The sequence below is a fragment of the Periplaneta americana genome, chromosome 16, assembly GCF_040183065.1.
Source record: "Periplaneta americana isolate PAMFEO1 chromosome 16, P.americana_PAMFEO1_priV1, whole genome shotgun sequence".
In the NCBI taxonomy this organism is placed as follows: Eukaryota; Metazoa; Arthropoda; class Insecta; order Blattodea; family Blattidae; genus Periplaneta; species Periplaneta americana.
In genome coordinates, this window is record NC_091132.1 from 23,068,367 (window position 1) to 23,096,347 (window position 27,981).

A 27,981-nucleotide genomic window follows, 5' to 3' on the forward strand; every position below is an offset into this window, starting at 1 on the left:
TCTCTCTCCTCTCCCCCATCCTTTCTACGCCACAGCACATGCTACAGGAAGCAGATGCGCGCGCACTTGCGCAGAACCACGGCCGACCTTGTAATCCTTCTGCCGGTCGTGAGATCGTATCCCAGCTCTGTCACATTATGTAAGGTAGGCCTACTGGTATGCCAATTCGCTGTAAGAGCGATACACAACTAATCACGCTGTGACCAAATCACCATTATCTGCCACACTGATTTCTCAAGAGCTATCACAGTTCAGACCTGTGACGGCACAACGCTGTCACACCCCAACTCTAGATTATAGCATGAGCACATATGTCCAGACTTTTTTCCAGTGGATGTCAACCCACACTTTTCTAATAGATGAATAAATTACATAGAGCGGTTAGTAACATTCGGGCCCGTCAGAGGGCGGCTCTTTACTGTGACAGTTCAGGAGTAATCACGAGGTGAAACAGACACCCAGAGGCGTTGAGCTACATCAGCAAGATTGGCTCAGAGTTTTATAGTGAGTTGACGTATTACTCAGTTCCGCATTAAAATTGGTATTTCAATAAACTCAATTCAATTAATATTCAATCATTAGTTATGATATGACCTAAGTATAGTCCAAAAAAACTTTTTTTTATGATCTGTACCTATAAAAACGAATTCGTGCAGAACAGTGGTAAAGCGATTCATAGGAAGTTTATTAGGAAGTTTAAATGTAGAAAACAAAGAACGGACGTGGCAAAATTTTCCTTTGTTAACCGCACAATAGTAGACTGGAACAGCTTACCTGCGGCAATCTTTCAGGGTGGTCCTCTTAAAATCAATACATTTAAGGAAAGGTTGAGAAGATTAGACTGAAAATGTAATTGGAGATGCAGTGTAATTATTTAAGTTGTGTCATGTAACTAATTGAGTTGATATATAATTAATTAAGTTGATATGTAATTAATTAAGATATTATGTAATTTAATTGATATGTAAATAAATTAAGGTGATAAGTAATTAATTAAGATGATATGTAATTAAGTTGGTATGTAATTAATTAAGGTGATATGTAATTATTTAAATTGGTAATAGTTGGGTGAAATAGAAGTACTTATAAGTTACATTTACTTTTGCTTATCGTAGGCGTTATTTTAGAATAGTTTTTATTTATAGTCCTAGGTTTATTGCATTTACTATTTAAAGATTTACGTTTATTTTATTTTATTTCATTTACGTTTATTTATTTTATTTCATGTAATTGTAATTATTGTATATTATATATCACTGCCACCGGGTGTATACCCAATTGTAGTGTTAATAAATACATACATACATAAGAAAGTATGTTGGGATACTGTTACAGTTAGGAAAACGTTGGTAAAGGAGTCAAAAAGGTGTGACAAATATGATCTCTCAACGACAAGAAACATGCTATCAGACACAAGAGTTCTTACGGGGGAAAAATTCGATGAAATAAACGAAGGATTAGAACACATCAAGAAAAAATTTCTCCATTGGGGTGCTGAGGAAACAGACATTTCAAAATTCACAGAAAGAATTGCCACTTACATGCTTAAATTAAACCCCTACACAATTACAGTGATCCATGTATTATTACTAGGCCTGTGACATTGGAGCATGTGTACAGTGAAAGAAAGCCAACTCACTCCAGGATATACACAGAGTAGCAGCACCGCTCCGTCTTGTACAGTACAGTCTGCAGAAGAGAATATTACACACATCCCTCTGAATTACTTCCTATCCTTATTTAACTTCATATCAATTATTAGAAAATTCCATTCAACACATGTGGGCTTAGATGTATTGTCTATTGCGTATTTAGTTTGTAATTACAGTGAACAACAAGATGCATTCTCAAAGTTTCGAAAGCGAATGAGTGTCTACTACTGTCTAGTATGCATTTGAATGCAGAAAAGCTGTGAAACGACAGATGCATATGTGAAATATTTGACATCATTCAATTCGTAATTTCCTCAACCAATAAAATGAAAGGTTTTAAAAGAAAACTTAGTTCTTGGAGGTCTGCAGTTCAGAAAGGAGATCTGTCGAACTTTCCATCTCTTCTTAATCTGGCAGAAGATAAAGATCTGGGTAAGCTGAAAGACTGCATTTGTAATAACTTATCAAGATTGCAAGATGTACTTTCCATCTATTTCCACTATGAATCTCGATTGGTTTGTCCCATCATTTGATTTCGTAGGTAATACGAAGGAAATAGATTTGATTGCTTAGAAATGAGATGAATTTATTGATATTTGCGTTGATTCCACACTCATAAAAGTAAGTTCACCAAGAGTGAGGTATCGGTGGCTGCTTTTTGGCTTCGACTGAGAAAGGAGTATCCTAACCTAATGAAGAAAGCAATTAACTTACTTTTGCCCTTTTCAACATCATAACTATGCGAGCAAGCCTTCGTGCTATGGTGACAATAAAATGCAAAGCAAGAAATAAACTGAATAACCTTGAGGATGGTTTGCGTGTTTCATTGTCAACTGAAAGGTCCGATATCATGTATCTGTGCTCTAAGCATCAATCACAAGTTTCACATTAATGATTAATGATTAATCGAACAAAACTCTATTGCTGTATTTTTACTCAGTGATTATAGTTAATGATTAATCGAACAGAACTCTATTGATGTATTTTTACTCAGTGATTATAGTTAATGATTAATCGAACAAAACTCTATTGATGTATTTTTACTCAGTGATTATAGTTAATGATTAATCGAACAAAACTCTATTGCTGTATTTTTACTCAGTGATTATAGTTAATGATTAATCGAACAAAACTCTATTGATGTATTTTTACTCAGTGATTATAGTTAATGATTAATCGAACAAAACTCTATTGCTGTATTTTTACTCAGTGATTATAGTTAATGATTAATCGAACAAAACTCTATTGATGTATTTTTACTCAGTGATTATAGTTAATGATTAATCGAACAAAACTCTATTGCTGTATTTTTACTCTGTGATTATAGTTAATGATTAATCGAACAAAACTCTATTGATGTATTTTTACTCAGTGATTATAGTTAATGATTAATCGAACAAAACTCTATTGATGTATTTTTACTCAGTGATTATAGTTAATGATTAATCGAACAAAACTCTATTGCTGTATTTTTACTCAGTGATTATAGTTAATGATTAATCGAACAAAACTCTATTGATGTATTTTTACTCAGTGATTATAGTTAATGATTAATCGAACAAAACTCAATTGCTGTATTTTTACTCAGTGATTATAGTTAATGATTAATCGAACAAAACTCTATTGATGTATTTTTACTCAGTGATTATAGTTAATGATTAATCGAACAAAACTCTATTGCTGTATTTTTACTCAGTGATTATAGTTAATGATTAATCGAACAAAACTCTATTGCTGTATTTTTACTCAGTGATTATAGTTAATGATTAATCGAACAGAACTCTATTGATGTATTTTTACTCAGTGATTATAGTTAATGATTAATCGAACAAAACTCTATTGATGTATTTTTACTCAGTGATCATAGTTAATGATTAATCGAACAAAACTCTATTGATGTATTTTTACTCAGTTATCATAGTTAATGATTAATCGAACAAAACTCTATTGATGTATTTTTACTCAGTGATTATAGTTAATGATTAATCGAACAAAACTCTATTGATGTATTTTTACTCAGTGATTATAGTTAATGATTAATCGAACAAAACTCTATTGATGTATTTTTACTCAGTGATCATAGTTAATGATTAATCGAACAAAACTCTATTGATGTATTTTTACTCAGTGATTATAGTTAATGATTAATCGAACAAAACTCTATTGATGTATTTTTACTCAGTGATTATAGTTAATGATTAATCGAACAAAACTCTATTGCTGTATTTTTACTCAGTGATCATAGTTAACGATTAATCGAACAAAACTCTATTGATGTATTTTTACTCAGTGATTATAGTTAATGATTAATCGAACAAAACTCTATTGATGTATTTTTACTCAGTGATCATAGTTAATGATTAATCGAACAAAACTCTATTGATGTATTTTTACTCAGTGATTGTAGTAAAGTTTACTGTATTATGTTATTATGTACGTTACTTATTATATCATCTTTCAATAAATGAACATATTAAATTTCAGTTTTTTTTTTAATTCAAGGAAGGGTGTCCCCAGTTTTTAATGTTATTCCCAAGAGTGCCGCGAAGGTTGGGAAATACTGCTCTAGCCCCTTAGCCTCTCAAAATGAGAGTCCAAGTTTCACAACCATACACAACTGGTAACTTATCTCTTTTATAAATTCTAACTTTCAGGTTGGTGACTAAACTGTGAAGTTATAAATTTCTCTTGTCAAAATTTTACTAAATTGACTTAAATGTTCTCCCCCACAGTCTTCAAATGCTATTTCAGGTACTATTAAATGTAATTTTAGTTATTCTTTTTCTCACTTATGTGTTTTTTTTTTCTTCTGACTCCCATAAAAACGTATAAATGAAGTTCTACTGTATACCATCAAATATAATGTTGTATATACCTCTCAACAGATAAGTGACTGTTCTAGAGATTCTTTTGAGACTGTCTTATGGGATGCATAGTGGAAGTCAATGGAATATGTGTGGACAGTGAAAGTGTTGCTTACAGGTGCATACAGTTACCCAGTTGCAATAGATATTGGGTTAAACAATTGCCGAGGTAGTTTCCTTCCCACAACTTCAGCTATTTCCTCTGTAATACCAACGTAACCTTGGTGACATTATGAAAGTTTCTCGCTAGCGTACACTAAGGTTATGCTTTGCATATACGAATCTCTGCAGGATTGTCAAAGCCTAGTAATTTATGTTTTGTGATGTCAGTATAATGGCCGACATGAAAACGAAGTTACAATATAGGAATTTCGTTTCTATTTCATTAAGTAATTGATTAACTGGCGGACTTACTCGTTTAAGTCTGTGCGGCTTACAGCTGTTTCGGTGCTTCATCACAATCCTCAGAGACTACTAGATCTCAGCGTCATCTCGAACTTCTCTGCCTGTTATTTGGGTGTGTTTGATTGTTGAAAGGTGTTGAAAAGTGGAGTCAAATAGTGTGTGTGTACTGAAATTGATCTGTGTATTGAGAATCTGATCAGGGTGTGTTTTAGTGTGTCTGTATATTTCATTGTTCTAGTGTGTTGAGTTTTTGGTTCTTGGGTTGTATGTGTAGGATTTCCATGTCCGCATTTATGTTATTGTATGTATGGTTAGCATTGGTTATGTGATCGGCATATGTAGATGTATTGTGTCCTCTAGTTATTGCTTTAATGTGTTCTTTGTAGCATGTTTGGAATGACCTGCCTGTCAGTCCAATGCAGAATTTGTCGCAACTATTACATGTGAGTTTGTATACACCTGTGTGGTCGTATTTATTTGTTTGTGTTTTTTGTGTATTGAGATGTCTTTGTAGTGTGTTTTCTGTTCTGTATGTTATGTTGTATTTCTGCTTTCTGAATGAAGATGCGATCTTATGTTGCTTTTGTTTTCATATGTTAGTGTGATGTATTTCTTGTGTTTGTGTTGTGTTTTGCGTGTTTTTGTGTTTGTTAAGTTTTTGTTTTGTCTTTCTTATGATGTTGTCTATTATGTTTGGATTGTATCCGTTTTCTTGTGCTATGTATTTGATTGTGTTCACGTCTTCATTGTAGTGTTGTTGGCTCATGGGTATGTTGAGTAATCTGTGGTAGTAGTAGTAGGGTTTAAGAAGGGCGCGTCAGCTACTATGGCTATTTGCGCCCTTATCTAAAATTCTTAATGTAACAAATACATAAATAATATAATAATCAGAGTGCTAAAAGAACTAAAAAGCGTTGTCACGATAAAACGAGGCACACAAATGCAGTATACATAAGGTGATTTCTACAGAATCATAAAAGTGAGCAATTCTACCACACTAGGTGGTGTTCAAGACGAACAAATAAAACAATAAAACTAAGGCCACCAGAGATAACTTGTCAATCATATTTTAAAACCATAAAATTTTATAAAATATTCGGATGTATAAAGTCCGAAATGTCAACAAAGTAAAATCAAATATAAAACAACAAATGTAACCTCCGGATGTAAAGGGTCCGGAGGATGAGTAAAACGGATCAATAAAAACTAAATCACCTTATCCAAACCTGTATTTGATAAAAATCTCAGAACTGCATTTGCACAATTAAAATCATTTCCAAGAGCGTCACGTAATGTCGGCCGAATTCCATATTGCCTCCGTGCATGGTCATATTTCCTGCAACGCAATAAAAAGTGTTCCACCGTAAGTGGAACATGGCACATATCGCACTCCGGCTGAGGTTCGCCACGTAGGAGATGGCCGTGTGTTAGATGACAATGGCCAATCCTCAACCGGGTGAGTAAAACCTCCTCGTGTCGCGACGCTCTTGTAGACGAATCCCAAACTCTAACAGTATTCTTTATATTTCGTAATCTGTTTCCCTCTTGTGCAGACCATTCTCCTTCCCATTGCCACCAAATTTTATATTTCAAGTAGTTTCGAATGTCCTGCCACCTCTCGCGCCAATATACCAGAGAGCCATCCAGTGCGCCAGCCCTGGCTGCAGCATCCGCGGCCTCATTTCCAGCAATCCCTACATGGCCAGGAATCCACACTACTCCAATCTCATAATCAGAGCAAAGGAGAGTATGGAACAGCTGCTGAGTTCTTAAAACAAGCGGATCATCACAATTAAAAGACTGCAAGGACTGGATGGCACTTAAAGAGTCGGAACAGATAAGGAATCTGCCCCGAGGTTGCCTAATTAAAAACAATAAAACTCTGTAAAAAACATAGAGTTCAGCAGTAAAAACACTAGTATATTGGCTTAGTCTGTATTTAAATATCTCTCCATTTGTCACGAAGGAACAACCAACACAATCATTTATCCGGGATCCGTCAGTAAAAACTAATGAATAATATGGATATCGGGATAAAAGTTCACTAAAACGAAGTCTATAAACAAAAGCTGGTGTAAAATTCTTATAACAGCGGCTCAGACTTATATCAAACATGGGACGTTGCATAATCCACGGTGGAGTGGTGGTATACTCCAGTGTGCGGACTGATGGTAGATGTATATCCAGCTCAGAGAGCAGTTCACGAAACCGCACACCTGCTGGACGAGGTCTCCGTGGATTTTCACGGCCGTAAAGAGACGAATGATGGAAAGAGTCGTAAGAGTTGTGCTCAGGCTGCGAGCGGAGCTTAACAGCATATGAGCACAACAAAATATGACGTCGCCGATACAGTGATGGTTCTCCTGCTTCACAATACAGGCTCGCTATCCGACTGGTTCGGAAGGCCCCTGTAGCGAGTCGTATCCCATGGTGATGTATAGTATCTAAAAGACGTAATTTAGAGTTATTTGCTGAGCCATAAATAAAACACCCATAATCCAGCTTTGATCGAATAAGAGCTCGGTAAAGGCGTAAAAGCACTGTACGGTCTGCACCCCATCGGACCCCTGACAAAAGGCGTAAGATGTTTAAGGATTTCTCGCAACGCCTTCTCAAATCACGTATATGCGCCTCCCACGTTAACTTATAATCAAAGATAAGGCCCAAGAATCTCGCAGTGTCTGTATATTGCAATTCCACTCCATTAAGACGCAGTTCGGGATGTGGATGTAGTCCACGTTGGTTGTAAAAGTGGACACACTGCGTCTTCTGAGTGGAGAATTTAAAGCCATTGCGAACAGCCCATTCTGATAGTACGTTGATGACCAGCTGCAAATGTCGACCGATGGACGGAAGATATCGGGAGCTGTAATATAAACTGAAGTCATCGACGTACAACAGAGAAGATACTCGGTTACCCACACAGTGGGCAATTCCATTGATCGCAATGCAGAAAAGAAGAACGCTTAATACAGAACCCTGTGGAACGCCGTTTTCTTGGAGGTGTTCGTTAGAAAGTGTGGTGCCTACTCGAACTCGGAAATACCGCTCTGCCATGAACTTCGCAATAAACGTTGGTAGACTACCACGAAGTCCCCAGTCATGCAGAGTTTGCAGAATGCCATACCGCCATGTGGTATCGTAAGCCTTTTCTAGATCAAAGAAGACCACCACAAGATGTTCCTTCTTGAGGAAAGCATCTCTAATGGCGGTCTCTAGCCGAACATGATGGTCTACGGCGGATCTGTGCTTACGAAAACCACATTGGATGTTAGATAATCGGTTTTCCGATTCGAGTACCCACATCAGGCGTTTGCTTATCATTCTTTCCATAACCTTGCATACGCAGCTGGTGAGAGATATTGGTCTGTAGCTTCCAGACAAAGAAGGATCCTTTCCTGGTTTCTGGACGGGGATTACAATGGCGGAACGCCAAGCAGATGGGAACACTCCCTCAGTCCAGATTCTGTTATACATTGCCAGAAGAAAAGATTTTCCAGCAGGCGGAAGATGGCGAAGCATTCGGTTATGGATGTTATCAGGACCAGGGGAGGTGTCAGGGGATGTGTCTAGTGCCGCCTCCAGCTCCTCGGATGTGAACGGTGTATTGTAATACTCTGTATTATCTGATATAAAATTGAGGTTTCGTTTTTCCGCAGCATCTTTAATTTTCAGAAATTCCGGGTCATAATTATTTGAGCTGCTAATCTGTGCGAACGAGGCAGCGAATACTTCTGCAATTTCTATTGGACTGGTGGTCGTTAATCCATTGCTTATTATTCCCGGAATTACAGAACTACGTTTCCCCATTATTCGACGGACTTTGTCCCATACGATGTTAGATGGGACATTCCTTTTCATTGAATTGACGTAGTTTGTCCAGGACGTCTTCTTAGCATCGCATACAGTGCGACGAGCTTTTGCTCGAAGACGTTTAAACTGGACAAAATTTTCTTGGGTCGGATGGCGCTCAAATTGGCGTAAGGCACATCGGCGGTCTCGGATTGCATCTCTGCAGGCATCCGACCACCAGGGGACAGAGAAGCGTTTTGGCCTGCAGGACGACCGGGGGATAGATAATTCCGCTGACTTGATAACCATATTTGAGAAATGGTCTACTACGGAGTCCACACTTTCATGTCCGTTATCATCGAATGATATGGACTCCGAAAATCCGACCCAGTCCGCCTTTTTAATAACCCAGTTTGGAGATCGAGATTCCGCAGGACGTAAAGCGGACATACGCATTCGGATGGGGTAGTGGTCACTACCATGTAGGTCGTGAATCACAGACCATTCGAAATGCGTGGACAAAACTGGGCTACAAATGGAGATATCTATCATGGAGTATGTACCATAAGCCAAGGAAAGGTGTGTTGCTTCCCCTGAATTCAGGGTAACAAGATTTAGACGGGTACATACCTCTGCTATTTTATTTCCTCTGTCGTCATCAGAATTTGAGCCCCAAGAGTGGTGGGATGCATTGAAATCCCCCACCAAGAGATATGGTGCAGGTACCTGTGAAAGAATATGTTGAATTTCAAGTACTGTAAAGGGTGTATCTGGGGGCATATAAACGGAGACTATTGAAAACTGTATGGTAGGTAAGGTTACTCTGGCAGCTATGCATTGATGAGGACTGTTAATGTTTAGAACAGAGGAAAAGATATTCTGGCGGAGAAGGAGGGCACAACCTCCGTTAGCACGAATACCGGCAAGATGGTCATACCGGTAAACATTGTATCCCGAGATTTTCAGGGAATGTTCAGGTCGGAGGTGTGTCTCCTGTAGACATAAAATAGCAGGGTTCTCACGATAGATCAATTGCTGTAGTTCTGCATATCTGCTGCGTACACCGTTCACATTCCATTGTATGATATCAGTCATTATGTGGATCTAAATTATCATGGTGGCTTGACGGGTGATTTTCTCTTCTTATCTTTTCTAGGATTTCGTGCCGTTGACTGAGACTGCTTGGTCTTCGACCGTGGGGATTCGCTCGCAGATCGCCGCACGCCCGATCGTGATCTTGATCGAGACCGTGATCTCGAACCGTCACCAGAACAGGGAGCGCGACGTCGCGGCGATCTACCAGGCGTAGAGTCTTTCTCTGTTGCCACGGTAATAATCTTTTTTGGAATATAAGGCCTTATGTCAAGGCCACACGAGTCGTCTGACTCAGCAGTCTGAGTGGCAACGTCTACATACGTCTGGGTTGCGCTTTCAATACGCTTCCCAGGTATACTAACAAGAGGTGGCGTTTGCGTAAATACATCTATTGCTTGTGTTGCCTTTTGCAAAACTGCTGCATAGGACTTTTCCGTCGCCTTTTTCTGTTGATCTAAAATACGCTTACGCGCCTCGAAAAACGTAATATTTTCTCGGACTCTCAGTTCTTGGATATTCTTCTCTACCATATACTTCGGGCAATTTTTAGAATTGGAGGCGTGGTCCCCAGCACAATTCACACAGTGCTCGGCGCTGGCACACGGGGATTCCCCATGGTCAGAACCGCCGCACCTTGCACATACGATGTTGTTTGTGCAACGTTTTTGCGTATGTCCGAACCGTTGGCACCTAAAGCACCGCATTGGGTTCAGCACATACGCACGAACTGGGACACGCTCGTACCCGACAAGGATGTATTCTGGTAGGACAGGCTTTTCGAAGGTCAAAAAGACAGTGCTCAGCGGAATAGTCTGTCCGTCCCGCTTACGTAATAAACGGTAAGCCTTGGACACAGACTGTTCCGCCAGTTCTAGTTGGATCTCTTCATCAGACATACTGCCCAGAGAATCCGTATGCACTACTCCCCGCGTGGTGTTCAGCGAGGAGTGCCGTTCGACTTTAATAGGGTAAGACCCTAGCAACTTCGCTTTCAACAGCGTCTCACTCTGTTTTGGAGATACCGTCTCGACGAGGAGACTACCGTTGCGTAGGCGAGTTGCATTTTTGACCTTCCCAACGAGTCCGTCGAGTGCGCGTCTCACGTAAAATGGACTTATGTTTTTCATGGTCTTTTCTGTTCCGTCCAAGGTGATACTGATAAACTTCGGAGGCGGCACTTTGACAGTTACTTTCTCAGGGTCCAAGTCCATAGCAATTTTCGTCAAAATTTGACCACCAGTCGTATCAATTCCTGTCTTCTGTTTTTTATTATTTTTTTCTGAGGGAGGAGAAGAGGAGCGCGAAGAGGCCATTTTGAACTGGCCCCCCCTACGGAACTGTCGGCGTCAGCCTGCCACCGGGGGGGCGAAAGAAAAAGACACCTAAAAATTCTTCGCGGTCTGTGCCGGCCGTGGGGACCCCCCCACAGCCCGATCCCAAGCAACCCACTTCACGCAAGTTACCCTTCAAACTGGTCATTACACACCTAATGGCAAGTCTTACACCAGAGGCGTGTCGCAGTTTTATGCCCCTACCACGGGAATAACCGTCCGTGGCTCCCCACTCTACACCGAATACAAGTGCCAGACTACTGCGGCTAACTCCGACCGACCTCCCAAAGCCGGAGCAATCCGAGACCGCACGCAGCTTCAGGGGACTTGTGGTTGATTACACTGCGACACCCATACGTCAGCGGTAACACGTCGGAGCGATATATCAGCCCCGGCGAGCAGAGTCGGTCACCGGGACGTTTAAGTCGCTCCGGACCCCCATTGGGGTTCTACGTGAGTGTACATGACTACTGGTCCGGGCTCCGCACCTAGACTTGCATATAGGGGCAGTATGAAGGGTCCACTATTGCTTCGTTGCTGGGCGCCCTGTCGGGCCACACAAGTTGGAAGTCGCGCTCGAAACCGTGGGACAGGACCACGGAGATAGGAAAGATCCCCGCTGGTGAGACGGGAGTTATAAACCTAAGAAACTTAACCTAATAATAGATATAAGAATTAGAAGGGGAAGAAGAATAAAGCCTCATCAGGCATTGTTAACAAATCCCGTCATGGTGGCGGACGTGGCAAGAACAAAAACAGCGGGGATGGAGAGGTGAAAATGGCTGTGATGATGTGGTGGGCGTTCCGCATGCAATGGCGGCCAGCAGAGAGAAATAGTGATGAAAAAGAAGAGAGAACGAAGAGGAGTGGATGGTGATAGGACGAAAAATGGCCGAAAAGAAGAGCACGAGAGCCACCATTGCACCCCCCGGTCACCACTTGGAGGAACCCACCTCGACCGGAGTAATCTGTGTACCATTGTCCTGAATGCAGCATGTTTATGTTGTGTGGGGTGATTAGATGTGTTGTGTATGTGTGTAGTGGTGGTGGTTGGTTTTCTGTATATTTTGAAGTTGTGTTTGTTGCCAACTTTTGTTATGGTGATGTCTAGAAAATTTATGGAGTTATTGTTTTCAAGTTCCAGTGTGTATTGGAGTTTTGGGTGTATTTTATTTATGTATTGGTGTAGTTTGTGTATTTGTCGTTTGTTTCCTTTGTATAGTATGAGTATGTCGTATACATATCTGTGCCAGTATATTATGTGGTCTGCATATTTGTTGTGTTCATTGTTGAGTATGTATGTTTGTTCTACGTTGTGTAAAAATATCTCTGCTAGTATTCTAGATATGCACATAATTAACACGAGTAAGTCCGCTAGTTAATCAATTACTTACATTCAAGTGTTAAAAGTAGTGTACGCAAGATTCAAAATGGATTATCAAGACAACTCTATCTATTTCATTATTTCTTGTGCTGCACTGTATTCCAATGGTTATTGCATGAATACAAGCATCACGTCCTTCACATTATAGGTATCGTATTATGTGTTTTATGTCCCTATCTTCCTCTCCTTCACTATAAATCACAACGTTTCCACTTCCATTACCACGCAGCTCTAATTTCACACGTAATTTACTACATTTCCGAACAATTTCCTTTTTTTTAAATATTTCCCTATTACTTACTTACTTACTGGTTTTTAAGGAACCCGCAGGTTCATTGCCGCCCTCACATAAGCCCGCCATTGGTCCCTATCCTGAGCAAGATTAATCCATTCTCTATCATCATATCCCACCTCCCTCAAATCCATTTTAATATTATCTTCCCATCTACGTCTCGGCCTCCCTAAAGGTCTTTTTTCCTCCGGCCTCCCATATGCATTTCTGGATTCGCCAATACGTGCTACATGCCCTGCCCATCTCAAATGTCTGGATTTAATGTTCCTAATTATGTCAGGTGAAGAATATAATGCGTGCAGTTCTGTGTTGTGTAATTTTCTCCATTCTCCTGTAACTTCATCCCTCTTAGCCCCAAATATTCTCCTAAGCACCTTATTCTCAAACACCCTTAACCTACGTTCCTCTCTCAAAGTGAGAGTCCAAGTTTCACAACCATAAAGAACAACTGGTAATATAACTGTTTTATAATTATAACTTTCAGAGTTTTTGACAGCAGACTGGATGATAAAAGCTTCTCAACCGAATAATAACAGGTATTTCCCATATTTATTCAGTGTTTAATTTCTTCCCAAGTATCATTTATATTTGTTACTGTTGCTCCAAGATATTTGAACTTCTCCACCTCTTCAAAAGAGAAATTTCCAACTTTTATATTTCCATTTCGTACAGTATTCTCGTCACGAGACATAATCATATACTTTGTCTTTTTGGAATTTACTTCCAAACCTATCTCTTTACTTGCTTCAAGTAAAATTCCTGTATTTTTTCTAATCGTTTGTGGATTTTCTCCTAACATATTCATGTCATCTGCATAGACAAGCAGCTGATGTAACCCGTTCAATTCCAAACCCTCTCTGTTATCCTGCACTTTCCTAATGGCATACTCTAGAGCAAAGTTAAAAAGTAAAGGTGATAGTGCATCTCCTTGCTTTAGCCCACAGTGAATTGGAAACGTATCTGACAGAAACTGACCTACACGAACTCTGTTGTACGTTTCACTCAGACACATTTTAATTAATCGAACTAGCTTCTTGGGAATACCACATTCAATAAGAGTATCATATAAAACTTCTCTCTTAACTGAGTCATATGCCTTTTTAAAATCTATGAATAACTGATGCACTGTAATATTTCTCTATTAAAATCATTAACTTTTGAAATCCATCTCTGCAAGAAATTCATTACAAATTCGACCACTTTCACTTCCAAAATCACCGGAACTACCTCAATGCTCGTTTTCCCAAAGTTTGTATCAGCACACCGAAATATCAATCTGGTAAGACACTGCAATACTCACAGCCTTCTCCATTGTGATGTGGGCATTCTGTACGGCGCACAGGCATGCAGCAGACTCATTCTGCTTGTGAAACCCAAGAATGAAGTGAGAGAAACCTGCAACATGAATTATAAAATACAAATCAGAATCCTCTTTAAATTTGAACTGTAACAATCGATACCAATGCAACAATAGTACATTATGCAACGAGCCTATAATGGTAGTAATTAAGACGCGAGTATGTTTGTTTATGAAACGAGCGCAAGCGAGTTTCATAATTTTCATACGAGCGTCTTAATTACCATTACAGGCAAGTTTCATACGACTTTTTATGATCGACCATATTTCTAACTTGAAATTATTCAGAAGTATTCATGTTATGGTTATGTAAGTGAGAAGTGTAACTGACCTGAATTGTGAGATATGCGCAGACGCGAAAGTATTGATTTTTTCCGCAACACGAATGTCATTGACCTTGATATAATCTAGAGAATAACATGAACATTAGGCTTGATATAACCTGGAAATTGATTTAGAACTGAAAAACGAGATGACAAATTGAATTTATTTGAATATTATTTACAATTAACGCTAATTATTATAGTAACAGAACATAACTTTCTGCGACAGTATTGGATTTCCAGCCTCTGTGACTTTTCGCTAATTGTCTTTTGATTGCATATCCGAGAATAATCGACAGGCTACTTGCGGTTTTATAATGGTACAATCAGTACAAATGTGATTTCTCATTGGCTGAACAACTGAATTATAATGAATAGGTGTACTTTAATGAGGTACATTAAAGGGCTAATACCAGGTGTATAACTACTCCACTTCGGCATGGTCGACCATAATAGTAGCCTACATTATGCAACGAGCCTATAATGATAGTAATTAAGAAGCGAGTATGGATGTTTATGAAACGAGAGCAAGCAAGTTTCATAATTTTCATACGAGCTTCTTAATTACCATTATAGGCGAGTTTCATACGACTTTTTATGCTCGACCGTATTTCTTACTTGAAATTATTCAGATGTATACATTTTATTTGTATCTGGCAAGATCGGAAGTCACCTTGTTCTAGGTCGTGAATTGTGAGATGTGCGCAGACGCGAAAGTATTGATTTTTTTCCGAGGAACAATAATGTCATTTATCTTGATGTAATCCCGTTAAACTTGGTATAAGCTTGATTATTGAATTCGACATCGAAAAACGAGATGACAAATTGAATTTATTTGAATATTATTTACAATTAACGCTAATTATTATAGTAACAGAACATAACCTTTTGCGACAGTATTGGATTTCCAGCCTCCGTGACTTTTCGCTAATTCTCTTTCGATTGCATATCCGAGAATAATCGATACTTGCGGTTTTATAACGGTACAAAGCTGACTTGTCATTGGCTGAACACCTGTAAGCTGAGTTGTCATTGGCAGAAAACACCTGTACTTTAATGAGTAGGTGTACTTTAATGACATGCATTAAAGGACTGCTACCAGGTGTATAATTACTACATTTCGGCATGGTCGACCATAAAGATTCTAATAGCACACACAAGTCCCATTCTAATACTCACAGCTGCACTGTAATGCGGCATTCTACCAGTTGCTGTGGGTCCATGTGATGCACCTGCACAGCGTTGGTGAGGCAGTTCATTCTGCTTGTTGAACCCTAGAAAGAAGAGAGAGAGAGCTGCAACATGGATACGTAATAAAAACTAGTCATGCGAATTATTTCGCAATTTACTGAATAGCAACGTGAAATTCTAGCCCAAAAGAAAGTATCTCACTCTGTCACTACACAAATTTTGAAAGAAAAGAGGACATAACTTACAAGAAAACACACACAAATGGGAAAGTAAAATTTTATTTACAGCTGAAGGCATGCTACTGATCTCGGAAGCAAATGACTGACCAGCAGATCAAAAATTTTTCTTGTGATGTATGTATTACTTACTTACTTACAAATGGCTTTTAAGGAATCTGCAGGTTCATTGCCGCCCTCACATAAGCCCGCCAGCGGTCCCTATCCTGTGCAAGATTAATCCAGTCTCTATCATCATATCCCACCTCCCTCAAATCCATTTTAATATTATCCTCCCATCTACGTCTCGGCCTCCCTAAAGGTCTTTTTCCCTCCAGTCTCCCAACTAACACTCTGTATGGATTTCTGGATTCGCCCATACATGCTACATGCCCTGCCCATCTCAAACGTCTGGGTTTAATGTTCCTAATTATGTCAGGTGAAGAATACAATGCGTGTAGTTCTGCGTTGTGTAACTTTCTCCATTCTCCTGTAACTTCATCCCGCTTAGCCCCAAATATTTTCCTAAGCACCTTATTCTCAAACACCCTGAACCTATGTTCCTCTCTCAGAGTGAGAGTCCAAGTTTCACAACCATACAGAACAACCGGTAATATAACTGTTTTATAAATTTTAACTTTCAGATTTTTGGACAGCAGACTGGATGATAAGAGCTTCTCAACCGAATAATAACACGCATTTCCCATATTTATTCTGCGTTTAATTTCCTCCCGAGTATCATTTATATTTGTTACTGTTGCTCCAAGATATCTGAATTTTTCCACCTCTTCGAAGGATAAATCTCCAATTTTTATATTTCTATTTCGTACAATATTCTGGTCACGAGACATAATCATATACTTTGTCTTTTCGGGATTTACTTCCAAACCAATCGCTTTACTTGCTTCAAGTAAAATTTCCATGTTTTCCCTAATCGTTTGTGGATTTTCTCCTAACATATTCACGTCATCCGCATAGACAACAAGCTGATGTAACCCGTTCAATTCCAAACCCTGCCTGTTATCCTGAACTTTTCTAATGGCATATTCTAGAGCGAAGTTAAAAAGTAAAGGTGATAGTGCATCTCACTGCTTTAGCCCGCAGTGAATTGGAAAAACATCAGATAGAAACTGACCTATACGGACTCTGCTGTATGTTTCACTGAGACACATTTTAATTAATCGAACTAGTTTCTTGGGAATACCAAATTCAATAAGAATATCATATAATACTTCCCTCTTAAACCGAGTCATATGCCTTTTTGAAATCTATGAATAACTGATGCACTGTACCCTTATACTCCCATTTTTTCTCCATTATCTGTCGAATACAAAAAATCTGATCAGTAGTCGATCTATTACGCCGAAAACCGCACTGATGATCCCCAATAATTTCATCTATGTATGTATGTATTAAAAATTGAAAGTCTGCACTTTGTATTTTGTTTATTAAATGATATAAGAAATACACTACTATAATAATTACGGTAATAAGGGAAGACAAACGAGAAGACATCCATCACAAAAACAGACTGTTATCGTCAGTTCCACATTTCAAATACTTAGGAGTCACTCTGCAAACAGGGAATGTTTTCACAACCTACGTTGAGGGAAAGAGCAAATGCTGCAATTAAGGCCATGAGTAAACAAAAAAATCAGCCATAAGAGACAATAGCATTGTTCCTTTTAAAAGTTTCTCCAGTTGCAAACTTATGGGCTGAAAATTAAGTGGGTTTGTCTTAAGGCTAAGCACCTAGTAGAACTGGAACAAGTTAACGCTTCTGATTTCTTGTGCTTATCAAAGTCTGCACCTTCACAACTGGTGTATATACAGGATGGAAGTTAAATAATCCTGCAGATTGAAGGGGTCGATAGGGTACACTTAAATTAATAGAAAACATGTTGTGTTTTGTGATTAAATGCACTGTTAATTAGAAAATTGAGTTGGAAGTTTCAGCGGTCTGGCAACATTGTAGCTAACATACCTACTCTTCTTTCTTCTCGTAATACAGATGTGAGAGGGTAACGAACCCAAGTCTGTCTGTCTTAGTGAACTACCTTCCATCTCCCTTTCTGTTAATGCAAATCTTTGCATTGGTCAGTGGCTTCAAATTAGTGGTTTTTAAATTAAATTTACACGAAAATCGTCCACATTATTGAAATACGCCAGAGGGATAAATGATTCTTTATTAGATTTTCTATCGATATAGACAAAAATTACGACCCTACTCGTAATAGTTACGAAATGCGAGGGTGTTGAATATTTGAGAAAAAAATTTTTTTTTCTGAGAAAACTATGGATTTTTCACGAATATGGTATTACACTTTTTTGTTATATACATGAACTATTCGCTCTGAAAATCTGCAGAGTTATTTCACTCCCACTTTGTATTGACAAGAGTATTTTTTTTTAGACTTTGTCCACTCCCGTCATCTACACCTGGCTGTGAGGAATTTATATGCAATAGGATTACAAACAGAGGAGAAGTATGGAGAGACTTCTATTCCACGGATCCTATGATGTCTAGCAAGTGGATGCAGGGATTATATTAACTATGCCACAATTTGTGTGTTTGCATTATTGAGCCAAATCCTCTACAGTGAGATTTTCATCCCAGGGCAAACAACTCTTGGAAAGATTATATTGCGACAATACAAGCAAAACAAAAAAATGTGCGACACGACTGTCTTAATTGCAGTGTCCACACCTGTGGAGTAACGGCTAGCGCATCTGGCCGCGAAACCAGGTGGCTTGGGTTCGATTTCCGGTCGGGACAAGTTACCTGGTTGAGGTTTTTTCTGGGGTTTTCCCCTCAACCCAATATGAGCAAATGCTGGACCCCGGTGCTGGACCCCAGACTCATTTCACCGGCATTATCACCTTCATCTCATTCAGACACTAAATAACCTAAGATGTTGCTAAAGCATTGTAAAATAACCTACAAAAAATTGCATAGTTGTACGCTATCTGTAGATTGTCAGTACAGTATAATATGAGAATGCACAACAGCTCAAGTTATGTGGACTGTAGACTTGACTGACAAGTCAAATGCATCACACACTACATTACAAGGCAGGTTAATTTCTTACCCAAAACAGTGTCCCCTATGAACTCTATGTTATGTTGTACTATCTGCCAATAATAATTCAGTATAACACAGATAGTACACAGCAGGATATTCAGAGTTGGACTACAGCTTCTTGCTGGTAAGAAGTGAAGAATCATACGCAAAGCCACGTCAAACAAGTATGTTCCTACAGCTTGACACAATGATACTTATATAAAAGCTTTCTTATTACTGTGTAACTTTGCAATTAAGATTACCACTAATTTTGTTAAACTTTCGTACACAGATGCACACCGAATTCACTGAACTCTAGAATACAGGTAAGCAAACAATTCTAGCATTAGTGTCGAGCCTCAAACCAAAGGAGAGGAAAAACAAGTGAAGATCAATGAAGGTGGCTATATAATGTGTTCCGAATAATTATTCCTGGACCAAAGACAGGCTAGCTTAGTAGACATTGCAAAATACCAAGTTAAAATGAGCAGCCAGTGAAAGTTCGGTAGTATCCTCGCATACTGCACACGAGAGAGAAAACGTACTTAAATAATTTTCCGAATTTCATAAATGAGAAAATGTGGACACGCTTCCGATCAGGGGCAGCGGCATTTCCCCTAAGGTTAGAGCCCAGTTTAGGTGTGTGTGTATTAATCGAAAAAAAAAATCGTATAAACATACGTCCTAGTCTCAATATTTACTAGCCCCTAATTTTCGATTAATACACACACACCTACACCGGGTTCTAACTTTAGAGGAAATACCGCTGCACCTGTTCGGAAGCGCGCCCCACGTGACGAGCCGAGAGCTGCAGCTGACGTAATGTAATCTTGGTTTTTCCCCGCAACGCGGAGATTTTCCACTCCGAATTGACCCGAGGCAATTGAGTGACGAGCAAATAAGACTGTAATTTTTGCTGGTTTTAATACATTTTAATATAAAATTTAAAAAGTGATACAATTTGCCAGAAAGTGTTGTGTTAGTGATTGGCTCAAAGGCAGTGTATTCACAATCAGCTGCGCCCACACCTTCCACCTCAACATCACAGCCGTCAACAACATAACCAGACTCCGCAGAAGACAGTGACGACGAGGAAATGATATTTTTCTCCGCATATGTATGTTTTTCTTATTTTTATTTAGTGATATTTATTATTAATTTTTAGCGACATTTCTGGGGATTTTTTAAAATAAACTTTGGAGAGATTTAACTACTTTTTGTAGAAAAGTTAGCGAGATTTTACGTCGATATGTTGGCAACAGTGTCATATGTCGTGGCCAACGAGTAGTGTAGTATATAACTCGTTGGTCGTGGCTTACAATATAGACGGGTTTCTTTGCGAGACTCGCATTCTTGTAGACAGACAGCTGCACAGCGTATATTGAAGGTTAGTTATTTTTTTTATATAGTTTATCCACTGAATGACTAGATAGACAATACCATACATAATTATTATCCTCATTCGATACTGCTCAACCCTTGGTCGCACTGAGTTGCTTGTCTTGCATCTTGATCATAAAATAAATAAATAAATATATATATATATAAAGAAAATAATCTGCCCTCAATGAGGGTGACCACAAAGATTCAGAATAAAAGCACCACAGAATAATTTAGAAAGACAGGAATTGTCCAGCAAAAAAAAAAAAAAAAAAAAAAAAAAAAAAAAAAAAAAAAAAAAAAAAAACGCAGACCTAACAGAACCAACAATGGCCAAAATATAAATGGTAATGTAATATTTGGATTGAATCCTTAAGAATATTCAACAAAATTTTTATTCATGAGCTGGCTTATGATAAGATATGTAATTCCAAAGTTATTCATTGTTATCAGCTTGCGGGTGATGATAACATATCAATATTATTTTCTTTGCTTACTTTATTCTTTATAAAGTAGTATACTCGTATTAAAACAATTATATTTTGCGAGGGGGGAATAAAAGTTATCCCTGGCAGGGATGTTAATATGAATTTATTAGAGGGAGATAACTTTTCATTGGGAGGGAGGGAATTCCCCCGTTAATTCGCCTAAATATAATGAAGATAATGTTCTAACTAAACTATGTTTATAATTAGGTATATACAAGATTATAGGACATACACACAATAAAGTACCTACCGAAAATGATTATTCATCTACCAATACTCTTACACATGACATTCCGTGTAAGGTTATTTCTTACTCGTATCACAGTATTCTGATATTAATTTGTTACAACCTACGACCATGACTAATGCATATTTTAATATAATTAAACCCACTCATTATAAAATATATCGATGGCCCAGAACCAGACTGTTCCAAGTCCATTTTATTATTATTTTTTTTTTCAGAAGAGTTATTTTAAGCTCCTGACATTCAAAGCTTCATGAAACAATTTGGGATAGCTTCATAGCAACCTCATGGAGAGGAATATTTACAATTTTGTTCGATTCACATATGCAGACAAGAGCTGGAACAAAATAAAACACAGATTTCTTTCTTATAAAAAGTTGGACTTAGAACAGTCTGGTTCTCAGCCATTAATTACTCTAAGTTGGAACCTCAAAATCAAACCTACTTTCCAAATAGGCCTACAGGAACAGTAACAGTCTAGTACACTTGCCATTTATATTTATAAATTGCAAAATTCGTGAAATATTAGGAGACCTTGGAAAAATAAAGAAATGCAAGTAAGATAAATTTCAAATTATTACAAGTAAAATCAAATTACACTACCATACGGAAATTTTCTTACCTAATTTATTAGACTATGCATATCTACCCAAAACTGTTTATAACATGCATGCTCTATTAACAAACTGTACGTAATAATATTTATTTTTTCAGTTTTTTTACTTTTCTTGAAGTGTCTTTAGAATCACACAACTGATCAATGGTCATCTTAACAAATTTATTTATCAAAACTTTATTCACACAAAGGGCGACACTGTCCAGTTTGTCCACAAGTGTCTTCATAAGGAAACATTTACATTCAGTATTTTGTATATCTGACCACAGTAATTTAATCTTGAAAATTATGTGGGCTATGGAGAGCTGTTTTCCACATGTTAAGAAATTTTGAATGCATTCTCTTGCTAACAATGACATTGTATGCCATGCCAAACCAACAGTAAACACTACTTAGGTAGGTAATGTTAGCAACAGGTGAATATTAATATATATTTGTTTAACATTTTGCAGAGATGTAAAAATTTTTTAAACTACCTACATAAAACTAATTCATTTTTACACAATGGAGTTTGATCCGAAAACTTCGAAAAATATGTGCCATCTAATGTGAACAGTACTGTAAAAGCTGACTTCTATACAAATAATAACTGAAGAACTAACTTTCAAATAGGGCTGAGTTTCTGAGATATTGATGAACACCACATTGCCAAATAGGCCTACATATTGAGATATATCCAACATCATCTTTTGGAGCCCGAACAAGTCATTTACAGTAGCAGTATGACAGAGTCCATTTGGTATGAAATTTTCGTACAGATGTACCTCTCTTATTTACCGAATAAAATTAAATTTGGAAAATTGGCGCTTGGCCCCTTTAGAAAGTAAAGTGTTCAATTTGTGACACACCATTGGCTGCTGGTGAGCACGAGCTATTGGAAGTCAGTTCATTCGTTCCTTTAAGAGTTGACTACTTACAGAGAGTGCCAATAAAATATGAACGTTTTTATTTTGTTAATATTAGGAAGCTATTATCATGGTATTGTTGGAGAACACAAAACAAACTTGGGAGTTTACGTTAAAATGGTTATAACAGTTTTAGAACCATCTGTGAGCTGAAGAGAAACGTGAAGATCTTCATTGAATCTGTATCTGATGACATGTGCCAGAAAGTTATTGGCAATTTTAAAGAGTGTTTAAATCATTATACTGCCATTTGCGGTGGTTATTTTGAAAATGTTGTTCATCGTGCATGAATCTCCTATGTCCTATCTGTAACATGTGCAGTAATAATTGAAATATATAAAATTAGTTCAAGGTTATTAATTATTAAAATCGTTAATATTTTATTGGCACTCTCGGTACATTTTGCTCATGAGTCTCTGACTCCTTTGTAAATGATCAGCTCCTAAGTAACAAACTAGTTTGTTACTACTCAAAGATGTACCGGTAGTCGTTCAAAGAATCAGTTTGTTCATAAATTACTCATCACTAGTAACAATGTACCTGCGTTTGATTCACAGGAATGGCAGCAGATAATCAGGGCAGTTCTACGTACGTTGTACGCTTATACAAACTGTCAAAGACATTTGCGGTCACCACATGGATGTCATGTGGACAATATGCCCTGGCAACTAAAAAGTATCTGAGCAATTCAACACGTGCTGGCATTATAGATTTGAATGCTAAAACATGGTTGCTGCGCCTAGATGAACCACATAAAGGGATGATGAAGTACCACATGAACTTAAATTATAAGCTAACAGGATTCCGTGACCCCCACATCCCAGTCTCTGCCGGCGTTGTCAAAGCAGGAGAGGCAGTGACAAATGCACGGGATATAGTGGGCACTGCTGCTATGGTTGCAGCAGTTGTAATTGATGCATACAACGTCCATAGTGCTTACCAGGAGGATTTAAAGCAAACAAATGGAATCGGAAAGCACACTGTCAAGGCTGGGATGTCAGTGGCAGGTACCTGGGTAGGAGCATATGTAGGTGCAAATGCAGGCAGTTTCACTGGAACCTATGCTGGATGGGCTGTTGGGAGTCTGTTTGGAGGCGTCGGTGCTGTACCTGGAGCTGCAATTGGCTCAATTTTGATGTCAGTAATTGGAGGTTATGGCGGTGTACATTTTGGCAAAGCTGCAGGAGAATTTCTTGTGGAAGATGATTTACGAAGTTTTCTTGAGAAAGTAAACTTGCTTGGGTATTGCAAGTAACAGAATTAGTTTAAAGGGGGTTAATGCTGAAATATCGACATTTTCTTCAAAATTATCAATGTTTCTCTTTCATGCCTGAAAATATTCCATTGTTTTTTTATGCTTCATAAAATAATATAAATTTAGTCTTGTGGCCATAAGGGGGTCTGGTAAGGTCCTATCTTAGCAATGTTAAATATGCATAGGTACATATAATTTTCTTTTTCTCAGAGACTGTTAGGTTATAATTTTGAAAAAAAATATGGGTTGTAGAATGTACCTTTCTGATTGCTTTAACACAGGGATTTTTTTTAAATATTAATTATTTTCAAAATTAAATTTTTTTTTCCAAAAAGTGGACATTTTTACAACATTTTTCATTGTTTGTAAGACCCTAACTTCTTTGAAAAGCAAAAAATAAAAAAAATCCCGTGTTAAAATATGCTCAGGGCCTCAATAATTTTATCCTGCAAGTTTGAACCAATTCAGACAAATAGATCCTGAGAAAAAGAAAATTTTATATGAAAAATTTATAACTTACGGGAAACCAGTTTCAAAGTTTGTCAATGCATTCCATCACCAAATGATGGGTTGTCAGCATCCTCCTCATCTTCATTTTGCAGTTTTCTTTTTGCTGCTCTTCTGTGTTGTCTTGCCCTCGACTCAATGTCTTTTACAGCTTTTTCTGAAGCCCTCAGTCTCTCATTGTCCATAACAAGTAGAGATTTTATTGTGAAAAATCCAACATTTGTCAGCAACCTTTTCAGAACCTCACACCTAGCAATATTTCCATCATTAAATGTTGTCACAGCATCATATACTCCAAAATGCAATGTATTAATGGAAACAAACACTGTCTTTGGTATCCTAGTCCTAATGACACTGTTGATGGACATGTTGGGATTTTGGGTCTGGCCGTGAAGATATTTCTTCTTCAGGAGTTGAATATCTGATAGATCCCTGAATACATCTTTTATTACTTCTACAATTGCATGATGTAAGGGTCGTTTGTGTGTAAACTGTTCACCAGTGGCTTTAGCTTTGTTATATTTACACCATGAGTTTCTTCCTTCAGGACATAGTCCATGGTTAGGCTTATCGTCTGAAGAGGAGATGTGAAACAAAACAGCCCATACTGCTTTCCTCATGTTTTCTGCACTGTTCACATTTTGTCTAATTGCCATGCCATAATAATTTTGAATTTGATCAATAACAGCCTCAGTAAGTCTGTTCTTGCCATACAAACTCTTGCCAACTTCTAGTTTTTTGCCTTTATAAGATGTTTTCAGTCGCCGCAGTCTTGTGCCCATACGTTTTTGCACATGGCCTATACATTCCAGTTTTGTTATTGGTACATTTTCTCCATATGGCTTCAGTTCATTGATTGCTTTGTAGGCCCTCGAGTCACCATCTCCTAAATAATTTACGTATCTCACCTTGTCACAGGGCTCAGACTGTTGAAATATTTTGAAGACACCTGCCACTTCCATGCCATCACTATTTCCACTGTAGTTTGCTGTACAATTTTCAGAATGTTCTTTTTTATTTGTAAGTTACATCTACAATATTTAGCCATGACAGCAACACCTATAACCTTGCCAGTATCTACACTTGTGGCAGTGACTACACCATTCATAGAAGTATGGCCTCTCTTTTGCCAGCTACCATCGAGGGCTACTGAAAGATCTTTGTTGTTATTTTCAACTACAGCCTCTTCAGTAGCATTCTTCATGGACTCTATGGCTACATCCTCAGCAATGTTTCCAATAAATTCATTGTATTTTCCAAGGTGGAGGTGATAGATTCATTATACCACAAAGTGCAGAAGCAGCTGCTGCACCTTTACCTATTGCCCTCAATGCATATACCAAACGCACATTGATATCATAAAATTTAGAGTTTGGACTAGGTCTATCTTCATTGTGACGTTCAGGTGAATTGCAAAATGTCTTACTAAATTCACAGTTATCACAATACAGTCTGAAGAGGGTTGCTAATCCAACTCTTCGGTCAGCTTCCAGTTTTAGACTATTTTTACCACATTCTTTACACTGGGTGTAATTTAAAAACATATCACACAATATATTCAAATTAAAAATATGATTTACATCAGTTTCACTACATTCTTTCTCCTAGACACTGTAATCCTTCTAAACCTTTCAACTTTTTCTGACTACTGCTAGGTTGAGGTGCAAATTGATTGTTATTTATGCCGGGAACACTCTCCATGTGAGCCTACCACGTGTGCTTGTTTAGGTTTCCCCACATTTTTTTCGCTTTTTAAACACTTTCAGTTTACTATAAACCATGATAAAATAATCACAAATTATAAATTCACTATTAAATACACTGAAAACAAGGGCGCAGAAGTTCAGAATGATTTCTTCTCGAATCAACTTTCTTACATGTAAATACGATTTCAAACCAAAACAAAGAATCAAATGAAGAACAGACAGCGGTAAGCGACATCTATACAGGTTAACCATTGCATAAATATCTCTCTTTAAGAAATAAATTCCCTCCAAGGCGCGAAATACAAACATACAAAATTTTATTGTGTGAACTGTCAAACCATTAGGGCCACACCCCACCACGTCTTTTATAAACAATGAAATAAACAGTTTATGAGCACAGTAATATATGTGTATCCTATATCATTGGAAAGGGGAAATTTTGTAGATTATGAATAAAGAAAAAACAAAAAATTGAAAATTTGAAGATTTTCACCTTTCCGGACCCCCTTAGCTCATACGGGATAACATATATAGGTGTAGGAATACTGTTGGGTCAATACATGGTGTTATATTTTCATGCTATTTTCTCGCTTCCCATTTTTTTTTATTTCGATTTACTTGAATAGTATTTCATTGTGCATTAAATTTATTTCTGTACGCAATTTAACACCTTTTCTAGCCTTTGTTACATGGCATCAACATATGTACGTATTATTAACGAACTGGATAGCAAACATTTGTACACATTCTGGACAGCAAACATTTGTACACATTCCAACAAACATCCTCTTGCTTACTTTAATCAAGATGAGTAACATCATGTTACTTAAAGCTTAATTTTAGTGCACCATAAGCTAAATAATATCAACAGAATAAAGTACTTCAATATGTTAGAATGCAAGAGAGAAAATTCTATTTATGAATTAAAAGTTTATACTGTGGATTTAATTTTTCAGCTGTTGCATGTGCTGAATTAATTACCTCACTTTATAATCACTTTCTATCACGCTTGCAGTAAAAGCAGGGTGTTTATTAAAATGTGTCTAGTAGGCTATGTAACAGTTTTCCATTACTGTACCATTGATCGGCATTATATACTTGTATACATACTCAATAAAATAATATTTATGTAAGCAATTTAAATATTGTTTCAGTTATTTCTGGTAAATACATGATTCACGAAGATCATAAACTCATAACCTTAAAACAGTGGTTCCCAAAGTGGGGGATCGTGTAAAGAGGTGATGAAGTTTGCGAGATAATTAAAAAAAAAAAAACCTTATTATAAATTCATGTTTAGAAACACAAATAATATTGAACATAAAATTAAAAATGTTTAAGTAATTTTATGCTCGACCATGCCGAAATATAGTAATTATACACCTGGTAGCAGTCCTTTAATGCATGTCATTAAAGTACACCTACTCATTAAAGTACAGGTGTTCAGCCAATGACAAGTCAGCTTTGTACCGTTATAAAACCGCAAGTATCGATTATTCTCGGATATGCAATCGAAAGAGAATTAGCGAAAAGTCACGGAGGCTGGAAATCCAATACTGTCGCAGAAGGTTATGTTCTGTTACTATAATAATTAGCGTTAATTGTAAATAATATTCAAATAAATTCAATTTGTCATCTCGTTTTTCAATGTCGAATTCAGTAATCAAGGTTATATCAAGTTTAACGGGATTACATCAAGGTCAATTACATTATTGTTCCTCGGAAAAATCAATACTTTCGCGTCTGCGCACATCTCACAATTCACGACCTGGAACAAGGTGACTTCCGATCTTGTCAGATACAAATAAAATGTATACATCTGAATAATTTCAAGTTAGAAATATGATCGAGCATAAAAAGTCGTATGAAACTTGCCTATAATGGTAATTAAGACGCTCGTATGAATATTATTAAA

The 27,981-nt window shown here is 37.6% G+C and overlaps 3 protein-coding genes across 4 annotated transcripts in view; 2 read left to right on the top strand and 1 right to left on the bottom strand.

The window, feature by feature from the left end:
• LOC138691642 (protein furry-like) overlaps positions 1-19,722 on the bottom strand; it is a 124,075-nt gene extending 104,353 nt beyond the window's left edge. For both annotated transcript variants that reach the window (XM_069813826.1, XM_069813827.1), the window contains exons 1-4: positions 18,991-19,722; positions 15,675-15,769; positions 14,116-14,210; positions 9,344-9,439 (exon numbers count right to left, since the gene is read on the bottom strand). In XM_069813826.1, coding sequence (XP_069669927.1) covers positions 9,344-9,439; positions 14,116-14,127 — 108 coding nt within the window. In that variant the 5' untranslated portion in view covers positions 14,128-14,210; positions 15,675-15,769; positions 18,991-19,722. The remainder of the gene's footprint in view (positions 1-9,343; positions 9,440-14,115; positions 14,211-15,674; positions 15,770-18,990) is intronic.
• LOC138691641 (uncharacterized) overlaps positions 1-27,981 on the top strand; it is a 315,534-nt gene that overhangs the window by 29,250 nt on the left and 258,303 nt on the right. The window lies entirely within an intron of this gene.
• On the top strand, positions 20,201-27,209 carry LOC138691639 (uncharacterized protein C13G5.2-like). The gene is made up of 2 exons (XM_069813821.1): positions 20,201-20,349; positions 23,156-27,209. Exon 2 carries the CDS (start codon positions 23,158-23,160, stop codon positions 23,851-23,853), a length of 696 nt encoding a protein of 231 aa, XP_069669922.1. The 5' UTR covers positions 20,201-20,349; positions 23,156-23,157; the 3' UTR covers positions 23,854-27,209.

What these genes read in the sequence shown, in the direction of transcription:
- LOC138691639 (XM_069813821.1), top strand. Translation starts at nt 23,158, where the DNA reads ATGGCAGCAGATAATCAGGGCAGTTCTACGTACGTTGTACGCTTATAC.